This window comes from Volvox carteri, assembly GCF_000143455.1.
Source record: "Volvox carteri f. nagariensis unplaced genomic scaffold VOLCAscaffold_80, whole genome shotgun sequence".
In the NCBI taxonomy this organism is placed as follows: Eukaryota; Viridiplantae; Chlorophyta; class Chlorophyceae; order Chlamydomonadales; family Volvocaceae; genus Volvox; species Volvox carteri.
Window position 1 is genome coordinate 115,753 of NW_003307623.1, and position 23,165 is coordinate 138,917.

At 56.0% G+C, this 23,165-nt stretch overlaps 2 protein-coding genes across 2 annotated transcripts; both read left to right on the forward strand.

Moving 5' to 3' along the window:
- Positions 1-7,690: 7,690 nt before the first annotated feature.
- On the forward strand, positions 7,691-9,055 carry cyc44 (guanylyl and adenylyl cyclase family member; the record flags this gene model as incomplete). The annotated part of the gene is made up of 3 exons (XM_002957785.1): positions 7,691-7,768; positions 8,524-8,634; positions 8,789-9,055. Coding segments are annotated over 3 exons (456 nt in total), but the record flags the coding sequence as incomplete, so codon positions are not given.
- A 10,533-nt stretch (positions 9,056-19,588) lies between these two features.
- On the forward strand, positions 19,589-20,778 carry VOLCADRAFT_107827 (uncharacterized protein; the record flags this gene model as incomplete). The annotated part of the gene is made up of 1 exon (XM_002957786.1): positions 19,589-20,778. One exon carries the CDS (start codon positions 19,589-19,591, stop codon positions 20,201-20,203), a length of 615 nt encoding a protein of 204 aa, XP_002957832.1. The 3' UTR covers positions 20,204-20,778.
- Positions 20,779-23,165: the final 2,387 nt, after the last annotated feature.

The following is a 23,165-nucleotide window of genomic DNA, read 5'->3' on the forward strand; positions in this document are numbered from 1 at the left end:
AGGCTGTTGGGTCCTCTCACGGCTGGTGTGGGCCCCTATGGGTTACACACCTATCTGCCTGGGTAACGCAACCGAGGTGTAACACAACACACACACACACACACACGCACGCACAGCTACACATCAGCTACTGCCGAATTTGTTATTGTCACCAATCAGCTACTACCGCGGCTATACCGCTGAAATAGCCAATCGTACAGATGGGGACATATGTTTGCATCCGGGTAGCAGTGACCCGCGCAGACCCCCCCGGTAGCAGTGACCACCTAGTTTTTGACGCTTGGATGGGGGCAGTATTGCTTCACTGAGCTCGGCTCGGGAACGTGTTGCCGTACATAGAGTCAACGTTGATGAAAGCTTGCGCAGACGGCTTGTTCATTAGGGTTTAACTTCATACTCTATGGACTAGCAATGACTTAATACTTGAAAATGAGCCCAAAGACGGAACGGTGAAAGAAACAGTAAAAGGAAGGAAGGAAGGAAGGAACATAGTGACTTATTGCTCAGTCCTGCCGTGTTGCGTTACTGTAGCTAGGCCGCCAGCCGCAAGCGCAACTCGATAGCAAACAACCCGTTGCGAAACCCATCATCTCCCAACACCAACCCATTGCGAAAGTTGCACTAGTGGCCAATAGTAATGACAGTAATGACCTGTGTTGCACCGTTAACGAATCTACCACCTCAAGCGCCCCGACAAGGCCGACGAGCCACACGGGCGACCCACCCGAGGCCAGCAGAGACAAAAAACCAGGGACCAACGCACACATAGACGGGTACTCCAAGATTAGACCAATAATATAGGACAATTAGTAAGATACCGACCCGTGGGTGGGTGCAGGGAAAGCTAGAGGGCACTGTCCCAGCAGCGGGACACACCTCTTGGTAATAGTCAAAACAACGGCAGTTAAAGAACCAATGCGCCTGTGGGACCCAAGTAGGAGCTTGGCGTCCCCTGCCGTACTGTAGTCCGGCACATGCATGCATGCATGCACCCTGCTTCCACGCACCACGGCAGTTCCTTCGCAATATGTTATTGCATTTCTCTACACGCATAATTTGGGAGGCCAGACACGTCGCGCTGAGGCGCTTCGCCCTGAAGCGGACGAGGGAGAATGAAGATGACCTCCCGCGTACCCGCATCAATACCAATACGACGTCCATGGGCCCCCCTGCTTTTACGGACACACCCGCACTTGTGTGCGGAACTTGTAACTCGTACACTCATACTTCGCTCCGAGAAGTCGAAGCATATTTCCGGTCACCTCTTTTACCTCCGACGAGCAACCTCTAGTCGAATTATCTCCCCGTAGGGGTCCCGGAAGGCCTTAGGCGTGTACAGCTAAGGGAGATAAGGCGCAGAAAGGTGCTACGACTGAGCCAGCCATTGACCAGGCTGCTTCGACACCCGTAGCTGCGATATTCGAGGCAAACACTTCGCCACCTAAGTCTCCTGGTTCTGAACAAAACCTGACGTGTCAAGCTGCTGTGTGCGCTACTTAAGGAGTAGCCATTGTTTGGGTTCTGTCTGAATCATACTTCCCGCCAAATTTTATTGTACATACATCCGTGTAAATAAACAAATCAATATATAAGCGTCGTTTTGGTTGTCCAAAGCCGTGAATGGGCGTTGTGAAGTTGGATCTTCGGATGCATAGTTCTGGTGGGCTCCTGTCCAGCATACTCGTTGGGGAAAAACCTTGTAAGGTGGTTACCAAGAGAAACCCCCGCAGTAACCACTTGGTCACTAAAAATTACCACGGTGAAAAAGTTTTTAAAACCCGAATGTATGATGTGTGAAACAGGGGGGTGTATCTTCGCCCGTTGCAGCTACCCTGCGAAACCCTGCCTTACCCGGTATTTCGGGGCACCCTCATCCAGTCACCCTAGTCAACTTCTCAGTGGATCGCTCAGGTTCCGCACCCACCACCAGCATCCAACGGAATCTGCCGGGTCGACAGCGGCCCAACTCCATTCCTGGACGGCTCGCAGGTTAACTTTATCCCAGGTCACCACCGTCCATCAACTAGGGGCGCAATACCTTCCACCATCGGAAGGATTTTTCGACCCGAACAGGTCTCGATTTCCTGGATTTCCCGGGGACGATAGTCGCGCGTTACCAGTAGTGCCTAACCCTAGTATGTATGTATGTACGTACGTACGTACACACGTACGAGAACAAAATACTGCTGGTGACCAATAGCGACTGCCAACCCTTACATCGCTGGTCCTCTTAATACACGCCGGGCCCCACTACATCTGCCCATTAAACTTCTCTCGGCTTTTTCATCACAATTACGGAGATATAGGGTGTTGTGCTGGTGCTCATGCACCGCAGTACTCGATTAACCTAAATGCATGTGAGCCCGAAGTGCTAGCTAGACCTGCGTGCTAGACCCAGGTGTTCGTGAAAGCCGGGTTGGTCATGGGGTTTAAGCTTTGACGCTGGTCCTTAACTGCGGAAAGTGCAGGATTACCTGTTCTAGTGTAGGGAAAATCACAGGAAAGGTCCTTCTGCATCCGTTGAGGAGCAAAATTTGTTATGCCCCCACTGAGGATTGAACTCAGGACCTTTCCCTAGCACATGAATACGAAGGGAACGCTCTACCACTAAGCTATAGAGGCTCTCAAGCTGTGTTGTATCCTTGAAAAAGTTATTTATGAACGCTGTCCGACAAGGAGCAACAGAGGGATGAAGCTGGCCGGGGTTCCCCACTATACACACTATAATTTCATATATTGTGCAGGCAGACAGATACGTAGATATAATATGTACAAATGTCTAAGTATTATATTGTTGTGTCTGTCTGTGTAGTCGACGTGAGGGCTCTTAGCACTTGCGGGTGCTCTGTGTGGTCTGCTTGTTTTGCGAGTGAGTGCTGCCTGGATGTGCGTCTGTGTGTGTGTCCTGTTGTATGCCTGTTTGCGGTGGTTTAACTGAACTGAGCCGCGGGATAGAAGCGCATACATACATACATACATACATACATACCTGCCGTATATCCAGCACCTCCTTGAATGCTCTGGAGAAGTCGGGTCGGGAGAGGGACAGCAGCATGGCGGAGGAGGAGGACACCACCACGGTCGTGTGCTGGGCTGAGGCACCCTGGAAGGGGGGGGAGAGGAGGGGGGGAGAGCCGAGGGGGTGAAAGACGAATCACGAAGAGTGAAGCTGCTGCCAAGGAAAGAGTGTACAAGAAGCAAAACTGACCAAATTTCCTCCCCCCTCCGCCGCTCTGTTTGGAAAGTCGCGCGCGCGTTGCAATGTTCCGGTCAGATCCTCTGTTGATCTATGCGGCGGCTCCTTTACCTTAGGTCCTCCCTAAGGTCCTCCCCTATGTCCCCATTCCCGCTCCGCTCCGCTTGACGACCGGCCCCTCCCCTTCCTGCCGCCTCCTCCGCCGTCTGTCTGTGTGTCTGTCTGTGTGTCGTGCCCTGCTGGTCTCGGAGCCGCAGGTGGACATCCCGCCCCAGGTCAATTCGGACGGCAGCTGTGAGCCCGGGGAGGGGGTGTACCGGGGCACCCGGGTGAAGCTGGTGGTGGCTAGCGAGCTGCTACAGCCCGCCAGGAACCGAGGCTGGAAGGTGGTGGATGTTGGTCAGGTAGGGGAAGGGGGGAGGCAGGGACCCGGGCGCCGGGTTCCGTCGCATGCGTGTGTGTATACAGGGAAACACCCAGGTCCCTTTCAACGTGGCCCACGTGGTGGGGCGGGGTGTGGTGGGACCATACAGACAATAGCAGACCTCTGAGCTCGGCAGTGGAGGTCGATCCGGTGGCAGTGTGTGATGGCCAGCCGAACATAACATAGCACATCAATCAGTGAGCCTTTCTTTTCCTCGTCATTTGGCGAATAGGCACGAATGTTCGTTATTGTTTCGACTTCCAACCCATGACCTTCTGTCTGTTTGTCTGTCTGCATGTCTACTTACTTTCCCTCCCTCAGAGCGGCCCGTCGACCGTCCTGCTCGACAGCACCAGGTGCGGTGTGGTGGATGGTTATGGAGTGTCCGGGGGGGGGCTGGGACTCGCGGAACCTCCCTCAGCCTCCTTCAGAGCGGCAGATATGGGCCGTACAGTATCTATCCTCATGGGTTTCGCCGTTCATGGGGAATTACCGCTTGGACCTGGGGGCTACCACTACCCCCGGGACACACACACACACCGGTGTGGGGCCGGACGTGTGCACCGGCACACCGCACCGCGACAGGGGGAAATGGGCCCATCAATTTCCCATTAGGCCGTGTAGGGGGCCGCAGGGGGCGAGGGGGCCCCGAGACAGAGGCCGCAGCGACCCGCCTCTAACGCCCGCGCTCCTCTAACGCCCTGCTCTTCCTGTGTCCATCCAGGGAGTCCCCGGGGCAGCGGCAACTCGCCACTGGGCGCGTGTTTGCTGCGAAAGGAGGCGCAGTGCCCTCCGAGATCGCCAAAGGGGGACCTGCGACCGCAGCCTCGGCGGCGGCAGCTGCGGCAGCTGAGACCAAGGGCATCACCACGTCGCCACACCGCACCCGGAGTGGAGTCTCCGATGACTTCTCCAGTCGCCAAAGTGGCCTCACGCATTCGAGGACTCTTGATTTCGCCATAGCCGATGGGTTGGGATTCCGCAAGCAGCAGCAGCCGCAGCAGCAGCAGCAGCAGCCCGACATGTTGCTTCTGACCCGGCCATCCGATATGTTGCTGCTAGGAACTTCCACAGGGCGTTCGGACCCTGTAAGCCCCGTCCCCATCGTACAGGGCGGCCGTACACAGGCGGTGATATCTTATGCCACACTCTCCCAGCGGACACGGCGGCAGATCCTTGGTGCGGTGCGGGGGGGGTGCTGTGTGCTGTGGGGGTGTTGGAGGGGGGTGGAGGGGGTGCTGTGGGGGTGTTGGAGGGGGTTGGAGGGGGTGCTGTGGGGGTGTTGGAGGGGGTTGGAGGGGGTTAGGCGGGCGCGGGATGTAACGGGCTGGCGGCTCGGCTGCATGCTGAGTCCGTTGGGGATAGATAGCTACCTCTGTCCGTCTGTTTGTTTGTCCGTCTGTTTGTCTATCTATCTGTCTGTCTATATCGGTCTTCCGGACTTCCTGTCTACCTGTCTGTCTTTCTGTCTGTCAGTGTGTCTGTCCATCGCATCTACTGTCCTTGCTTTCTGTGTAGGTTGCCAGTCTGTCCGTCTGTCCGTCTGTCCGTCGGTCAGCCTCCTCCTCTTGGCCTTCTTCCCCTTCCCCTGCTGTCGCAGCACTGGTGTGGCGGGCGGTCCGGCTGCAGCACCCTCGCATGTGCCCCGTGCTGGGCATCGTGTGGGAGTGGCCGGGGCTGTTGGAGGGCGGCGGCAAGGTGCCCGTGCTGGTACGGCAATGGCACGAGTTTGACAGTCTGGACCGGCTGTTGGAGAACGAGACGGTGCCGCTGCCGCTGTTGACCAAGGCCAGCATCGCTCAAGGGGTGGCGGAGGGGCTGGCGTATCTGCATGCGCAGGTGAGGGAAATGGGGTGAGGGAGTGAGGGAGCGGAAAGAGGGGGACCCTCAGGGTGGGGGTCAGAGAGGAGGGTGGCCTGAGGAGGGACTGAGTTGAAATGTACTTACTGATGCACGACTACTGCGCTCGCTCCTTACCAGTACCTCCTCGTCTGTGCCGCCACGGCACTACTTGGTGCCCACCATCAGGAGCCCCCCATCGTGGCGGGGCCTTTAGAAGCGTCCCGAGTCATCATGGACAAGCACTTCAGCCCACACCTTTTCCTGAGGCTCCGGAACCTGCACCCAGACTACGGCAGCACTGTCAACACTTCCATCGGCATCGCCGCCGATGGCTCCCGCGCCGCTGGCAAGCTCCGAGCGTTGAGCTACCTCGGGAATCGACCGGCCGCGGGTGCGCTGGCTCGTACGGCAGTCGCAGTCTTGGGTTCTCCACCGGCGCTGGTGCCGAAGGCGGCGGCGGCTGCTCTACTCCCGTCGCCGCTGCCGTACGTGCCTGCAACTGCTACTGATCAGGCGCCCGTCGCCACTACGGCGGTCCTTCCCTTCGCCGTCACGGTGCACCCCCGCGACGACGAGGACGAGGAGCTCTCCCGGCGGCCGCCACCTCAAAGGCTGCAAAGTGTCAGCGTCAGCTTGCTGGCGCAGCAACCAGCGCCGCGACTCACCGGCGCAAGCGTCTTGTCTGACGTGTCGGAGGAACGAGCCTTCGCATCCACCGTGCGACCCGTGGGTCTCTTTGCGCCGCCACCTCAGTACCGGCCCAGCAAGGAACAGGACGTGTACGAATTCGGTTTGCTGCTGTGTCGTATATTCATTGTCGCGTCGCCGGAGGACTCTGGCCGCCTGCGCTTTGCCAATGTGACTTCTGCTGCAGTCGCCGCGGTTTCCGCCATCGCCGCAGACGCCGACTGCAGCGCCGCCGGCGGCACCGCCTTTTATGCTGCGGGGCCGCCGCCGCTGCAGCCGCCGGGGGGGGCCCTCCAGCCGCCGGCGGCCGCTGCCGTGATGCAGACCGTGGATCTGGAACAGCTGGAATCCGTCCTTGGGGAGCTGTACGACATTTGCCCCGAGCTGGGTGACTTGGCGCGCGCTTGTGTGCAGCCCCAATCCGGTCTGACCTTCCCGGCCGTCGCCAAGGCCCTCGAGCAGGTGGTCATTCCCGCACTCACCGGCAGCGACGGCCTCCCGCGCGGGCTGCGACGGAATCCACTGTCTGTGAAGGTGTACGGCAGCATTGGCAGCGGCGGCGGCGGTGCCGGATCCGCGCGCTGCGGCTCCGGCGGGGTGCTGCGTCCGGACCGGCAAGACCTGGAGTTGCGGTCCATGTCCAGTGTGGGGGTGGGGCGCAGTGGCAGCTCGCAGATTGTTTGCAACCGCACCGCGTCCGCGACCCGCCCCGACCATCCGCGCGGGTGGGTATAAGTGAGGCTGTTGCGGTGGGTCGGTGGGTCGGTGGTTACAGGTTGGCAAGGAAGCTTGGCGCCCATCGTCCTTGACAGCGCTAGGTGCTGCCGTACGTACACCTGTCGCGCCTTCATGTAGTATCCGTTCGCTCCCATTTCCCATCTCGCAGAATGCGCAGCCAACAGCACCACCTTCTCCACCACCACGCAGTCGCCTCCGACGACCTCCTGTTCGACATCTTCCCACCCAAGGTAGGTCGAGAGACACACACACATATATATACATGTATAGGTGCGAGCGTATTGTCGCTAAGGAGTTTAAAGATGGCTCCGGTATTGCTCCATACCCTTACCTGCCCCACTCGCAGGACTTCCCCCTGTAGAAGGGCCCCCCCCTCCTTCCCCCCCTCCTCCCCCCCGTACGGTGGCCTCATGACCAGACACGGCACATGCCAGCGGCTCCTAGCGGCCTGCCGGTTCCCCCCCGTGTCGGTCTCCTCCCCCCCCGTGTCGGTCTCCTCCCCCCCCGTGTCGGTCTCCTCCCCCCCCGTGTCGGTCTCCTCCCCCCCCCGTGTCGGTCTCCTCCCCCCCGTGTCGGTCTCCTCCCCACCCGTGTCGGTCTCCTCACCGGCTGTGTCGGTCTCCTCCCCACCCGTGTCGGTCTCCTCCCCACCCGTGTCGGTCTCCTCCCCCCCCGTGTCGGTCTCCTCCCCCCCCGTGTCGGTCTCCTCCCCAGCTGTGTGTTGCTTGCTGTGCTGCCCGTCAGTCGGCCCGTCATCACGTTCCTTCCCGCCCACGGCCCTCCACTTTCTCGGGTGGCCGCAGGTGGCCCGGGCGCTGCAGGCCGGTGAGAGCGTCCAGCCGGAGCGGTACGAGTGTGTCTCCATATTCTTTTCTGACGTGGTGAGTTACCCTGGCATGGCAGCCCGGCAGCATGGCAGCATGGCAGCCCGGCAGCATGGCAGCATGGCAGCCCGGCAGCCCGGCAGCATGGCAGCCCGGCAGCCCGGCAGCATGGCAGCCCGGCAGCATGGCAGCCCGGCAGCATGGCAGCATGGCAGCCCGGCAGCATGGCAGCCCGGCAGCCCGGCAGCATGGCAGCCCGGCAGCATGGCAGCATGGCAGCCCGGCAGCATGGCAGCCCGGCAGCATGGCAGCATGGCAGCCCGGCAGCATGGCAGCCCGGCAGCATGGCAGCCCGGCCCGAAAACGCATTCCATGTGAGGAAACCGCAGCAGCAGCAGCAGCAGCAGCAGCACAGAATCCAGAAAACAAATTTCAATATTGCAACGAGAGCTAAAGATAAAGGGTGGAACAAAACCTGCTCGGCGGGCAACCTCGTAAGGGGGCTATGCACCTGAGAGCTGAAGCCAGGACCCACTGGCCGCCAAGGACCATCGAGACACATAGAGAAACAGTAGTACGGCACAGTACGGCACGGTAGAGCAAACGTGCTACGACTGCTACTTCCAGGATATTTCGATACGAGGACCAGCCCCGGCTGCTAGTGCACATGCATGTGACGTCTCTGTTGCGCGAAAGTTAGCTGAAATCCTTGCAGGAGGCGGGCGGGCAGGAGGGAGATGCATGATGTCCCCCTTCCCCCATCCCCCAATCCTATCCTAAACACCCTCTCCCCTCTCCCCCTCCCCTCCCAGGTGGGCTACACGGACTTGTGCGGGCAGCTGCAGCCGGGCGAGGTGATGGACCTGGTGCACCGCCTCTACTCGCGATTTGATGACCTCATTCGGGAGTTGAGGCTCTTCAAGGTGCGTAGCCAGGCAGCTACTAGGCAAACAGCGGTTGGCGAAGGTTGGGTTGGGTTGGGTCCCTCCGGGAAAGACGATCTAGGACCCCTTTCCCCTTTCTTTCTCCCTTCCCTCTCACCACTGCCCACAACGCCAACAACAACTCTGTATGTAGGTGGAGACTGTGGGCGACGCCTACCTGGCCGTCGGCAACTTGCGGTGGCCGCAGCCTGACGACCACGCTCGCCTCATGGCCCAGTTTGCTTTCGCTGCCGTACGCGCCGCCAACTCGTTGCCCGTACACCCTGACCGTCCGGAGCTGGGCACCGTGCATGTGCGTGTGGGGCTGCATTGCGGGCCCGTGGTGGGTTCCGTCGTGGGAACCCTGAACCGGCGCTATTGCTTGTTCGGGGATGCGGTCAACACGGCGGCACGCATGGAGCACAACAGCGAGGCGGACCGGATCAACTGCAGCGCGGCCTTTGCGGCGCTGCTGCGGGAGCAATGGCCGGAGGGGGCCAATGCCGTCAGTCGCGGCGTGCGGCAGGTCAAGGGTAAAGGGTGAGTGACGCCAGCTGAGTAGGCTGGAACGGGAAGCTGAGTATCCATCCACCCACATAAAGCAAAAGCATGAGACCAAGCATCGCATGAGTCGATTCCTCCCCCAGACAGTGGTGTTCCCCATGTGGGGGCCTTCAGACAGACAGGCGGGCGGGCAGGCGGGCGGGCGGGCGGGCGGGGGGAGGGGATATCTACCACCCCTCAACCACCACTACCCACCTCCATCCACGACTGGACATCTCGTGGGGTGCCCAACACTGTCCATCCTGGCAGGCCTTTGGAGATATTTTGGGTGGAAGAGAGGCGGCCGGTGGAAGCAGTGTCAATGCGGGACGTCACAGAGGCCTCCACCCAAATGGCAATGGAGCGCTTGCGCCGCCAGCAGCCCGCTGTGGAGTAGTGCTGCTGCCTCAGTGCAGCCCCTCACGAACGGAACAACGGTAATACGGTACGACAGAATGCCGTACAAATAAGGCATTCCAATTACAACATCAATCGATATGTGTTCGTGATGCACCTCCGCAACTGCAGAGGCCTTCACTTCAGCAACCGCCACAGTGTTACACCGCATCATGCGCAGTCGCTTGCTAGCTGCTGACCCCTAGCTGGGGGGTACCGCCACCGGGGAAATGCCGAAGCGCGGGCAAGTCGTGTGTGCCGTGCAACCGCGCGTGGAAAGGGCTGCGAGGGTTGGGACTTAAAAGTAGCACTAGTGGCACTAGTGGCACTAGTGGCACTAGTGGCCACAATGCACTGGCCACAATATGTGTCGGGAGGTGTGTAGGCGCATTTGTACATTTCGCGTCTTCTTGTGCTGCCGTTGCCGTTGCCGTTGCCGTTGCCGTTGCCGATCGGCATCACGATGCCGATGGTGATGATTGAGCTGCTGGGCGCCATGACGTGTACGAATGTAGTAGTGCGCAGCTAGATGATGATAACTTTGCAAAGAGCGAGCAGCAGTGGCCGGGTTGCAGAACTGCTGGCAGCACTGTTACATGGGCAGCAGTCCATATGAGTCTGGGTGGCCATCCGGGGTCCCCCCTGGAGTCCCTACAAGTGCGGACCCCGCTCCTCGGCAGCAACCCATTAAGCTCTTTTGTTTATGTTTATGTGGCTGGTCCACGGTGCGGTGGTTTTCGTACGAAGGGACTTGTGTGATGATGGGGGCCTAAGTCTTGTCTTCTACAGTAGACCAGGTAGGTCATGCGTCCGAGGTTAAAGAGGAATGTGAGAAGGTGCGTGTTCTATTATAATTATAACCTGTTTATTATAACTCACTGACAGCAGCCCTCTGACAGATGGCCCCCTCTGGCGTTGAGAGCTAGCAGTGTGTGCTGCACGCGCAGAGTAAAGGTATTGATACAGCAGGAGGAGGAGCGAGGGTGCTTCATTAGAGAGTGGGGTGCTTACTAGCAGCGGCTGTTTTTCACTTTACCAGCAGGGATCACTTACTAGTGAGTGGGGTTTGAAGAGATAGTATTATCATTAATTGCATATTGTCAGTAAGCGGCCATGAGAGGCGAGGAGTGAAATGGGACCGGTCCACATGATTATTGTTAACAGCACATCCGTACATCCGTTGGGTTGCAGCACCCCTGTTTGTGGCAGAAGTCCACGGCGTGAGGTCGGCAGGTGTACCGGTACGGCATGTGAGTGTGTGACTTCTGTGCCACGCACGCACGTGACATGAATGAAGCTTGGGGTTGTGACGATTAGGGTCGCACTAGCACTAGCACATGCACGCACTGGGGCGCTAGAAGCCATAGATGCCCCCCCCCCGCCGCCCGGCAAGGGGGTCAGCAGGGGTGGGTGCTACAGCCACCATTGCGTGCTTGCTCGGATGTGCTCCCTCCTGCTCGGGTGGGTCACGTTGCCGTCAAAAGGGCCATAGGGACATACATACATACATATCCCTTCAGGCCCTTGCTTGTCCACCAGCCAGGCTAACGGCGAAACTGAGCATGCATTCGAGCACGGCGGACTGAGCAAACCCCCGATTTCTTGATTTAATTGACTCCATCAAAGCGCGAGACATACAGGATAGGTACAGGGGGTATTCTTGCAGTCAAGATGCCGTCTGAGCGAATTCGTACCGTTATTGTATTAGCGTTTGCATGGTGACACGTAGTGACTGACGTACGGCCAGCTGCCGAACCAAAGACGCCTGCCTTCTTTCCGCCTTCCTGCCTTTTTCCAATGCAATTTTGATACAACTGATGTTTCCGTCTCCGTGGGGTAGAAGCAGTAGTTGTGCATATGCTTATGCACGGTGGCGGTTGTGTGCTGTCCTTACACGATGATGATGACGATGATGATGATGATGATGATGATGATGATGATGATCATGATGATGACGCATATGCACATGCTTCTAGAGCTGCAGGGCGTGTGGGCGAAACCATGACGAATTACTGCTGGTCATAGCAATGTACAATTGTTTTATATGTCTGTACGTATGTTTGTTTGTATGTATTGCGAGTACTTAACCAGCCATCACAACATCTTCATCACAACGCCCGCTGCCTGACCGCTGCTGTCTGTGCTGGTTGACTGCCAAAGCACCCGCCACCACTGCCACTGCCGGTTTGTGTTGGGTGGATGTGGACTGGATGCACTCTGTCATGTCGAGCACCATTGTTATTGTGTCGGCTTGCAATTCCTTGCGTAAAATCGCGTGTGGCCATTGCCGTACGTACGTACGAGGATGTATAGATAAGTTTTGGTGGGAGTATGTGTACACGTTTGGCACACTCATAGTTGCAATTATACATATGGGATCGATACCCATTAGGGTCAAAAATCCTTCCGATGGTGGAAGGTAGTGCGCCCCTAGTTGATGGACGGTGGTGACCTGGGATAAAGTTAACTTGCGAGCAGACCAGGAATGGAGTTGGGCCGCTGTCGACCCCACAGATTCCATTGGATGCTGGTGGTGGGTGCGGAACCTGAGCGATCCACCGAGAAGTTGACTAGGGTGACTGGATGAGGGTGCCCCGAAATACCGGGTAAGGCAGGGTTTCGCAGGGTAGCTGCCACAGAGTGAAGATACTCCCCCCTGTCCCACACATCATATGTCCATTGGCCAGGAGTCATGAGTCCGCCATGTTTGGTTGTTCCCCATTTCAAGAATTGACATCATACTCACATCGTTGCTTGCCATCATCATGCAATCTGGTCTTGCTCGACATCACAGTAAGTCGCCATGTACACACGGTGGTGCTGCTCGACCTGGTGCCGATACTAAGATGACACCATCAGACGCCTTCACTGGCCAGGCAGTGCCCCCACCCTACTTCACCCGCCCACCCTGCTGCTGCTGCTGCTACTTAAATGGGCTGTCCTTCAGAACCTCTGTTTCTTTGTATGGACGAAAAAACCTTTATGAAATGGAGTTGGATAGGAAGAATTTCATCACTTGCGTGGAGGGCTGTAGGGTCTGGAACTGATCTGTGGAGAGTTCTCGTACCTAGTACCTAGTAGGTACTGATAATGAGGTGCATGACATGTATGTATGTATGTATGTATATATATATACCATGGACATACTTGTGGGCGTAGGTACGGCGCGGATCTTCGAATTCATATGGCGCATACATGCGGTATATGGCAGGCACATAACACGCTTATGGTTTTGGGCTGATCGGAATAATGATGTGGGTATGTGGGCGGGGTGTGCGGGGTCGGTCGCTTGTGGCATATTGGTAATACTTTGGTGATCCTAGCTAGCTAGGATCTTCACTTATAGCCTGCGCCTATAACCCCTATGTTTGTTTCCATCCTATTGGTCTAGGGTGTGTTTTACCCTATCTGCGTGATTGATATGATGTATATGTAGCCGATGAGCCATGATGAGCCATGTTTGTTTACGGTGGACCAGCCGCGAGGCAGGCTGTGATGTGACGGGTGCACAGTACCCTTCAGCATCGTTGCTCTTGATGTTGGTTGGATGCTGCTCATTGTGCAAATGGTGCAGGCTGTTGAAGGAAAATATTAACCTCACCCATGTTATGTATGGGTGATTTTAACTTTTTGCACGGGTGTTTGGAATGCCCATTCCCTAGCTGCATAGCTTTCTTGTAATGGGAGGATGACCTTTAGTAGCTGGCCGCTGGAAAGGCCAGGAAAGACCTCTCGAGATGCTGGCGGTCGCGCTTAGCGCGTATTTGTATAGCCGTATTGTGTACCAGCTACTACAGACCTCTAAACGACAATTGGTATGAGGGAAGATTTCACAACTGCTGGACGGACTACAACTGGGAACTGTAGTAGCTTGTACACAGTACGGCACATGAATCAGCTACAAATACGCGCGAAGCGCTTCACCAGCATCTAGAGAGGCCTTATCCGCGGCGGCCAGCTACTACCAGAACTCATTTTGAACGTGGCCAACACTTGCTAATGTTGAGATGTTGAAGGATCGGTGGCGGCGCAGCTGACGCTGACTGTTAGCGGCGACATGCTGTGGCGCGTGGACAGACTGACAGACAGACAGATACACAGGAATACAGACAGACAGACTGTTGTATTTTTGGGCGGGGCCCCAGCGCGAAGCGCCCAGGGGGGCCCCGTAGGATTGCCCATGTCCGTGTGTGTGTGCGTGTGTGTGTAACGGACCAAACATAATATCTCGCCCGGCTGAAACGCGTTATAGGTATAATATATCATTCTCTATCTCAAGGTATCTCGCCTGTAGCCAACAAAAATCGTATGAGCACAAACAACTTTCGCTGCGTCATTTGACCGAGGCCAAAGTCACATCAACGCCTCTCGGGCTAAATTTAATCTCAAAAGGTACCGCGTATTTCATATTTGAATTCTTAGATGACGGCGTATGATAACTCGAACTCCCAGGCATTGAGTGTGTAACGGACCAAACATAGTATTTCACCCGGCTGAAACGCGTTATCGGTAATATATAGCATTCTCTATTGCAAGGTATCTCGCATGTAGCTAACAAAGATTGTATGAGCACAATCAAATTTGGCTGCCTCCATTGACCGAGCTCATAGTCACATCAACGCCTCTCGGGCTAAATTTCATCTCAAAAAGGTGCCGTGTGTCTCATCATTGATTTCCGAGATGACAGCGTATGATAACTTGAACACCCAGCTTGTGTTACCATTTGCCCGCACGGGCATTCCGACTTGCCACCAGCAGGCCGACAAATTTGCTTACATTTCTCTATGAAATACGCAAGTTGCTCATTTGTACATTTACTTTAGCCAATGCTCGGGGCCTCCGGAGACTTGCGGTATGCCGCGTTAGCTCGCGGCTGTGGGGCGGTTTGCTGAGGCCGCTGGCACTTCGGGGATAAACATCACAGAGAGCGCCGAAATTCACCCAGCTTTCGTTACCATTTGCCCGCACGGGCATTCCGACTTGCGGTCTGCCTCACTGTCCATGCGGCATGCACCCGGGATGGATGCGATTCCCGTGGAGCCCGCAGGCGGTGCTGACGATTCCGCTGGTGCAAGCTTAGCTCTCACACCATCAGCACTGCTGCAAGAAAGCACATCTCCCACCGCGTTGACACTACCCATCAATTGTCACACGTGCCGCGCTAGCTACCGGCCTGTACGGATGCAGGGGGGTCCCGCCCTTTTTCCGGCTTCGAGGAAGCCGACACCCGACTTGTCTGGGCATATCACGGGATCTGCATCCGCCGATCGGTAGCTTCCTGGAGTCGTGGCATAACACAGACCAGACAGACAGACGCCGGACCCCCAGAGAATGGTACCAGAGAATGGTAACAGCAGCAACAGGACTCAACGGGGGTCCGGCGCTTTGTTGTGTAAGACCAACAACAAAGCGCCGGACCCCCGTTGAGTCTTACACGTCCACATCGAGCTCCTCATCACTGGAATGACGGTCGCTCCAGCCAGGAACGCATCAGTCGGAGCAGCTCGCCAAGATAATGGAATGCGCCTGTGGCGACAGGACGAAGAGTATGCAATGATGTGAAGAGGTTCTTTGTTTGCAACTGAAGTTGCAAGTACAAGGAAAAGGGAAGGCGAGTGGAGGGAAGCGTAGGGCAGGGCGGCTGCAGCGCTTGTTGGTAATGGATGGCTGGGGAAAAGTACTGTAAGCAAGTGCTCCAGCACTTAAGTAAAATGCGGATTTCGGTTCTTGGTTGATGAGATGCGGGTCCCGTGCCGCCTGCAGCCAGAGAACCAACGGTCATCGGCCCTGCAATATTCGGTGTGAGCGTCGCTTTCGCTCTTACCTAGCCGTGCCGCGGGCTACGCAGTTTCAGGAGTATTCAGGAGTATATGCTGCGAAATTAGGTACGTCTGCACTCTGACCGTTTGCCGGGGACGCGCGGAATCACCGCCGTGACGCGCGGAATCACCGCCGGCGATTGTCAGGAGGGCTAACGACTGCGGATATGTTGCCCCATGATTTGCATCCTCGTTGGTGGCCTCGTGAACTGCATGCACGTCGCTGAACGCGGGGTCGTTGGACGCCCACGCGAACCGACTGGCAGGGCCGCTTACTATTTCCCTCTGTCGCATGTAAAAAAGGAGTAATTGTATTTATGCGTGTACCGTAGTCTTACTTATACGCGACGTTACAAACTGTGACGGGCCTGGCCGAGAGGGGTCTGACATTTCTTCGGTTTAAAAACGAATGGCGGCCAAAATATCCGAAAGTATGGTCCACATTTCTCCGTTACATTATGAATGGCGGTCGTCGCGGCCCACCGCGAGCAAAATCTGCCAACTTCACCTGCTTCACAGGCACCGTCCGACCTCTGGCACCGTCAGTCGGCGGTTTATTTCCTCCTTATCCATCTTGCAACATGTCAACAACTATATTTTTTGGACTTATACTATCTTCGTCGGTCCCATGACCTTTAATGGCAGATTAAGCCCGGAACCATCGTACATGGCTCCACATAAACTTGCACTGACAAACCGATGGCGACGCCCTAGGGCCAAAAGCTGGTCCGGATTTCTATACTTTTTGAATGGCGAAAATCGCCATTAGTTTGTAACGTCGCGTATAAGTAAGACTACGGTACGTGAAAATGGGTGAGGTGCTGGATGATTATGAGGCGCAAACGTTTTCTATGTTTACCGCCCTACCTAAGGAGCAGCAATTGAAAGGCCATGAAAATGTAACGTGATGCAATCCGCTCACGCCTATCTGCTCGCTACGCGTGGTTAAGAGCCAAGTTCCCGCAGCACGCCCCAAGGATTGCACAATTTCACGTGGAGTAGAGCAGCGGCTGGATGTGTGTGTGTATGTGTGTCTCAGCTTGTGTGTTCAGTATGCGTTGCAGAATCGACGGCGGCGCAGCTGACGCTGACTGTTACTTCAAAATGAAATTGCAGGCGAAGACGTTAAAGATTGGACGCGCTAAAGATGTTAAAAAGGTTGAAATTAATGAAAAGTTATTGTAGTAGCGGTCGGCAGGACTTTTTGAGATTCCTAGAAGGAATACCGCTCGATAAAAGATGAGATGAAGAGACGCACGGCCACTGCCCTAAACATCGGCGCCAGCGGAAAACTCATGGGTCGCCATCATACAATCCGTGATCTCATTGCGCCGTCCTGACGTGCCCAAATGTGCACCACTTAACTACTATATATGTATCGGCAGTCCCATAAGATAAAAGGGTAAGTCTCCCCAATAGTCACATGTAGACCCGGGGTCAAAACCCCTACCCAACAACTCACGAGTCAAAGTCCGGACCACATTCCCGTCATGACACCTCGGGACGTATCCCAACGTTCACACAAGGCCCATCGCATATCGGCAACGTTTAAATTTCACCTCGCCCAGAGCCTTCGTGAGCACATCCGCAACCATCCACTCCGTCGGGCAGTATTCCAACTGCACCTCACCGCTATTCACTCGCTCCCGTACTATGTGATGCTGTACGTCGATGTGCTTCGAACGAGCAGACTTAATCGGGTTGTTTCCTAAGCTAAGCGCCCCCTGGAAATCTATTTGAATCTTCATAGCGCTCGCAGGCAAACCCAAATCGACCATCAGCTTGCGAAGCCACAAAGCCTCGCGAACAGCTGCCGCTGTATGTACGAAGACGACCCATGAGTTTTCCGCTGGCGCCGATGTTTAGGGCGGTGACCGCGCTTATTTCTCTCTCTCACTTTCACCGAGCGGTATTCCTAATAGGAATCTCCAAAAGTCCTGCCGATCGCTACTTTAACAATTTACTCTTGTAACATCGTGCCCAATATCTTCGCCGCCGGCATTCCTCTTCCGGAATAACAGCGTCAGCTGCCACCGCCGTCGATTCTTCAACAGGTTATCAGCCCCGTCTAGCGCCGACAGCTATCGTCCGATTGTTATTTCTATCCCTTATCGACAATGGTCAAGGATAAGCTTGATGAGCCGCTGGACCTCCACAACTACTCCACGTGGCAAATCAGGTTTAGCGCGATGTGCATGGAGCTTGGGCTTGAGCAGGCTTTGCTCGCCGAGCCGTGCAACGAGGAGCAGATTCGTCAATCGCGGAAAGTCGTCAATCAATCAAGAACGTGAAGGACCATCACCTTCCAATGGTTACTGGTGCCGCCAACGCGAAGAAGGCTTGGGACGCCTTGGGTTCAGTGTTTGCTGCCAACAACAACGCCTGCAAGGTGGCTCTACACCCAGAATTCAGCCGTTTTAAGATGGTCGACGGTGAACCTCTTCCGATGTACTTTGCGCGTGCAAGGCAGCTGCAAACAGATTTATTGGGAGTCGGCCACGTAATTAACGACTCCGAGCTGGCGTACACCGTCCTAGTTGGTCTACCCAGTCGGTACAGCGTGGTGACGACTACATTACTAATGTGTGATGGCGATTTGGACATGGCGAACGTCACAGCAAAGCTTCTCTCTATCGAGACGGCTAACGGTGGGTCAGGCAAGCCTACCGAGTCGGCAGCCTTCACGTCTGTCGGTGTCTGTCGGCGGTTCGACGTTCGGTGCTTCTACTTCTGGTTATGGTAGCCGGGGACCGGCTAACAACAGCTCGGGACACAGTCGAAAGCAACTCATCTGCTACTACTGTAATAAGCCTGGGCACATGGTAAAGGACTGCAGGCAGCTTAAAGCGCTCAAGCAGTCGTCAAATTCCGGATATAAGGGTGGCTACAACAACAGTGGCAATGGAGCTAGTGGCAGCGGAGCTAGCGGCAGCAAACCAGGATCCGGTGGATTAGCTAAGGGGCCAGGAGTTCCACGGCAGGTAGCATTCGTGGCATACAACAGCGAGCGTCCGACGGAATGGTTTCTGGACTCAGGCGCCACTCACCACATAATGTATGACTGCTCAGAACTTTTCAACGTGCGGTTGTTGGAGCCATGGGAGCACTTCAACATCATGGGCATTAAGGGACAGTCTCTTCGGCCGACTGAAGTTGGCACGCTTATGATTCGGTCTAACGTCAACAATAAACAGGCCATCACTTTCAAGAAGGTCTACATCGATGAGGAGGCCACCGCCAAAATCCTATCGGTCCGCATCATTGATGATCGTGGAGGCAGTGTGGTCTTCAGTGGCGGACAGGTGAAAGTATGCGTACAGAACAAGTTGGTGCTGACTGGAAAGTGGGATGGGGACTTGTATCCCGTCTGCTACAGCAGTGGAGGTACGGGCGCTCTGAAGTGGATGCAGCGTGAAGACAACAGGATACCTTCTGGTGGTGATGCAGTGTGTGCTGCCATGGGTATCGGAGCTGAACATGCAGCACTTTGGCACCGACGGTATGGCCACTTGGGATACAGCAACCTTGAGGTGTTGCTACGTCATAATATGGTAACTGGATTCAATGTTGACCGACACAGCATACAATCAGCCAGCGTGTGTGTGTGTGAGACTTGCGTCCCCATACACGTGGTCCTTTTCCGCGAACAGGGCATAAAGCATCACAGCCACTAGCATTAGTCCACATGGATGTGTGTGGACCTATGCCTGAACCTAGTGGTTCGCATTATGTGACAACTCTGCTTGACAATCATACTGGTCTTTCAGCTGTTGTGTTTACAGTGACCAAGGAGGAGTTCTATTTGTTGGCTTAGACACGACGGAGTGAAGCGACCGGAGCTTCTAAGGCTGGTTCTGTGGTACTGTCGTACAACTGGTTCGCAGTGGCGACTTAATTCTCGCTGCTCTCCTGGTGAAGTCATTCTGCCTTCACGCAGAAGAGCATACAGCCTTGTCCAATTGTCAGTGTGACAGGCTGTACTTGAAGCCTTACCAATTCAAGTTCCGATCTACATCGCTTGAGTTCTTATGATTCCTACTTAGTTCATTTAAATGTCAACTATTAATGACAATGTGCCATCGACTGAGACTGTAGCCACCGTTCCAGGTGGGACCGGTGGTGGGTTGGGCGCCATTGGGTCCTCCCCGCCGGCCGGTGCTGCTAAGACGGGCGCTGCCGTTTTAGAAACAGTAGTGATGAATGCCTTAGAGAAGGTCTCTGAGAAGCACCGCCGGGACGACCGGGCCACTTTGGAGCAGGCAGATGAGCTGTGTGCGGATTTTATGGCCAATGAGCAGAAGGTGCCAAGAGATGTAATCGGTCACCGCCTGCAAGCCTTCACAGGCTTTCATCTCGGCCTTCAGCTCATTCACAGCTACCTTGATGCCGGCTGCTACGAGAAGGCCGCTGAGTGGACAGACCGGCTCCAACTTCGCGCCGAGATCGGTATGGAGGTGACACACCAGCTAGCCTCAGAGCCCCGCATAGGCCTGACAGCCACGGATCACTGTTTTAATAACATCATCGGCACACGTATTCCAAAAGGCGAGAAAGCGGAGGCCCTAGTGTGTAAACAGAAGGACTGGGCTCTGCGGACGGCAAGCGCCTCCACGCCTGGCAGTCATGGCGGCAGCCATTCTCATGGTGCCGGAGGCTCCGGCAGAGGCAGCGGTGGCGGATCGCGCGGCAGCAACCAAAGGGGTGGCGGCCAGCATGGAGGTCATGAGTACGGTGGAGGTCGCGATGCAGAGCGCTTTGATCGCAGCGATCGCAATGGCAATAGCCACAAGGAAGGCTGTAGCAGCAAGTAGTGGCTTTCAGATTCTGGTGCAGTAGAGTGGGGCCAGTTTGCCTGTCCTTTTTTCTTGGCCCGTGTGCCACCCTCTTCAATGACTACCGCCGGTCAGTGCAGTGTGCACAGGATTTTTTCCTTTCTTGGTTACGATGAGGTTGCCAGCGAACATCGACTTGGGCACCCACGCGTGCGAATTGAGGCGCCCGTGTGCGCGATAGTCGGCACCCACGTGCGCAGTTGTTGGCGCCCGTGTGCGCAGTTTTTTGGCGCCCGCGTGCACAGTTGTTGGCGCCTGTGTGCGCAGTTTTTTGGCGCCCGCATGTGCAGTCATTGGCACCCGCGAGCGCAGCTGTAAGCTTCGTTGACGACTTTCTTTTACTTGTGGTGTTTTGCCTTCCCGCTTTGTTCCTTTTATTGCTTTCGTTTTTTGCGGTTGTGAACAGACCGTCGCACGGGTTCACTTTGTGGCAGCGTTTGCAGTTTCTTCCTTTTCGGATGTTTCGCGTCAGGCCAAGTGGTCACTCAAGTCGCCTTGGCAGCCGGCCGGCTGGGGGGACCCGTTTTTTGCCTGTCTTACTCTTTAAGTGTTGCTCCACTTCTCGCCTCGCCTGTGTCTCCAACAGTCTGTCCGGTGCTCGCTTGCAGGCCTTCATAGCCGCCAGTAATTTCCAGCCTGAGGACCCATGGATTCGTTCTCGCACGACGATGCTATTGCCTTCCTGTCTGAGCTAGGGGTAGAGGCCCTCTCGAGTCCGGGCCTTGCAGAAAACGTCCAGCTGTCCGTCAGTCACAACGCCAGCCAATTCAAAGGGCAGCATCTCTTAGGTCAGCCGCGCGGCCCACCTACCGCATTCCCCGTAGACTTGCCAGCCCCAAAAAGGCCCGCACCGGGCCCCGTTCCTGCCCATCGGCCAAACCTGGACTCCGCACCAGTTCCAGCAAGTCTCGCCATGCATCAGAAACAACCAGCCCGCCCCGCGGTGGCGCCAGAAGGTGTGAAGGTTGAGACCCCGGGTGAATTCTGGGAAGATAAAGGGGAGTTTTCTAGTTCTACTTTTGACATCGCCTTGGGATCTCGGTCGTCTCCAGTAGCGGGTCTGCCTCCCGTGCCACCCCAGATGAGGGGACGCCTCTCGAGCAAGAAACGCGCTTGGAAGGCTTGGGTTGTGAACGCGCTGGTCATCTCGTGGATAACGTCGGGTTTCCCACTTCGTTGGGTCTCCAGCCCTCCCCCCCAGCACTCTGGCCGCAATCACGCTTCGGCAACCGCCAACGCCACGTTCGTGGACAAAGCCGTAGCAGATATAGTGGCGTCGGGCATGGCCCGTGTTTGGCCGTCGCAGCCCCGTGTGGTTTGCCCGTTGGGGGTTGTGCAGCAGGCAACTAAGCTCCGGCTTATTTGGGACGGCAGGCCGGTAAACGATTACTTGCACGTCCCTTCCTTCCGCTATGAAGACCTGAAGGCGGTTCCTGGTTGGCTACTCCCAGGCGATTATCTTTTCACATTGGACCTTAAAAGCGGCTATCATCACCTCGATATCGATCCCAGGTTCTGGGAATATCTCGGCTTCTGCTGGAGAGGGGTCTTTTATGTCTTCACACAACTGCCTTTCGGCCTCGCTTCCGCTTGCTGGGCGTTCACTTGCTGGGCGTTCACGAAGCTCATGCGAGAGGTCATGCACCCCTGGCGCAAATGCGGCTGGCGATGCTCGGGCTACATAGACGATCAGGTTCACGCAGACCAAAACGCCGACAGCTTGGTCCGGTGTAGGGCCGAAGTGGTTGCTCAGTTGGAGTCGCTCGGTTTCTTGGTCAATAAGGAGAAATCTATGCTGGGGGCCGTGCAGCATCGCATTCGTTACTTGGGCATGCTTATCGATACCAAGGACGGAGTTTTCATCGTGCCAGACAACAAGCGGGACCGCCTCTTATCTCAGATCAGCAGTGTGCTAACGGCGCGGTGCTCGACCCCCCGCCTATTGGCATCCATTAAAGGCCAACTCCTGGCCATGTCTTGGGCCCTCGGACCTTGGGCCCGGCTGCGCACCCGAGCTCTCGGCCAACTCGGCAGACCTGGGAAACCCATCTCTCCCTCTCTGACGACGCGCGGGAGGAGCTGTCTTTCTGGGAGTCGTCCTTTGATCGGTTTAACGGCAGACGGCACCTGTGGGTTATTGGAGAATTGGCGACGGTGACGGCTAACGCTGATTGTTATTCCGGAAGGATTGCCGGTGGCGAAGATATTTAGCACGATAAAATGTTACAAGTAATGTAAAGAGTATTGTTAGCGTTCGGCAGGACTTGAGGAGATTCCTGGTAGGAATACCGATCGTTGTGAGATAAACTAATAGGCGCAGTCACCGCCCTAAATACCGGCGCTAGCGGAAAACTCGTACATTCCGCGATCTAACTGCACGTACATTCCGCGATCTCACTGCGCCGTCCAGACGGTGCCCTAATGTCTATCACTTAGCTACCGGATATGCATCGGTAGCCCCATAAGGTTCTGGGGTAAGTCTTCCCCATTAGTCAGGCGCAGACCCGGGGTCAAATCCCCTGGTCGACAACCACACGAGTTGGGAGAGGACCGTTTCCTCAACACGCCCCCTCGGGCCGTATCCCAACGAGTACCAAGTTCATCTGCACATCTCACACAAGGCCCATAGCATCTCGGCAACGTTTGAACTTCACCTCGCCCAGAGCCTTCGTTAGCACATCCGCTACCATCCACTCTGTAGGGCAGTATTCCAACTGCACCTCACCGCTATTCACCCTCTCACGCACTATGTGATGCTGCACGTCGATGTGCTTCGACCGAGCAGACGTAATCGGGTTGTTTCCCAAGCTAAGCGCCCCCTGGGAGTCTATCTGGATTTTCACCGCGCTCTCAGGCAAGCCCAAATCAACCATCAGCTTGCGAAGCCACAAAGCCTCACGAACAGCCGCCGCTGTAGCTTGGTACTCAGCCTCCACCGACG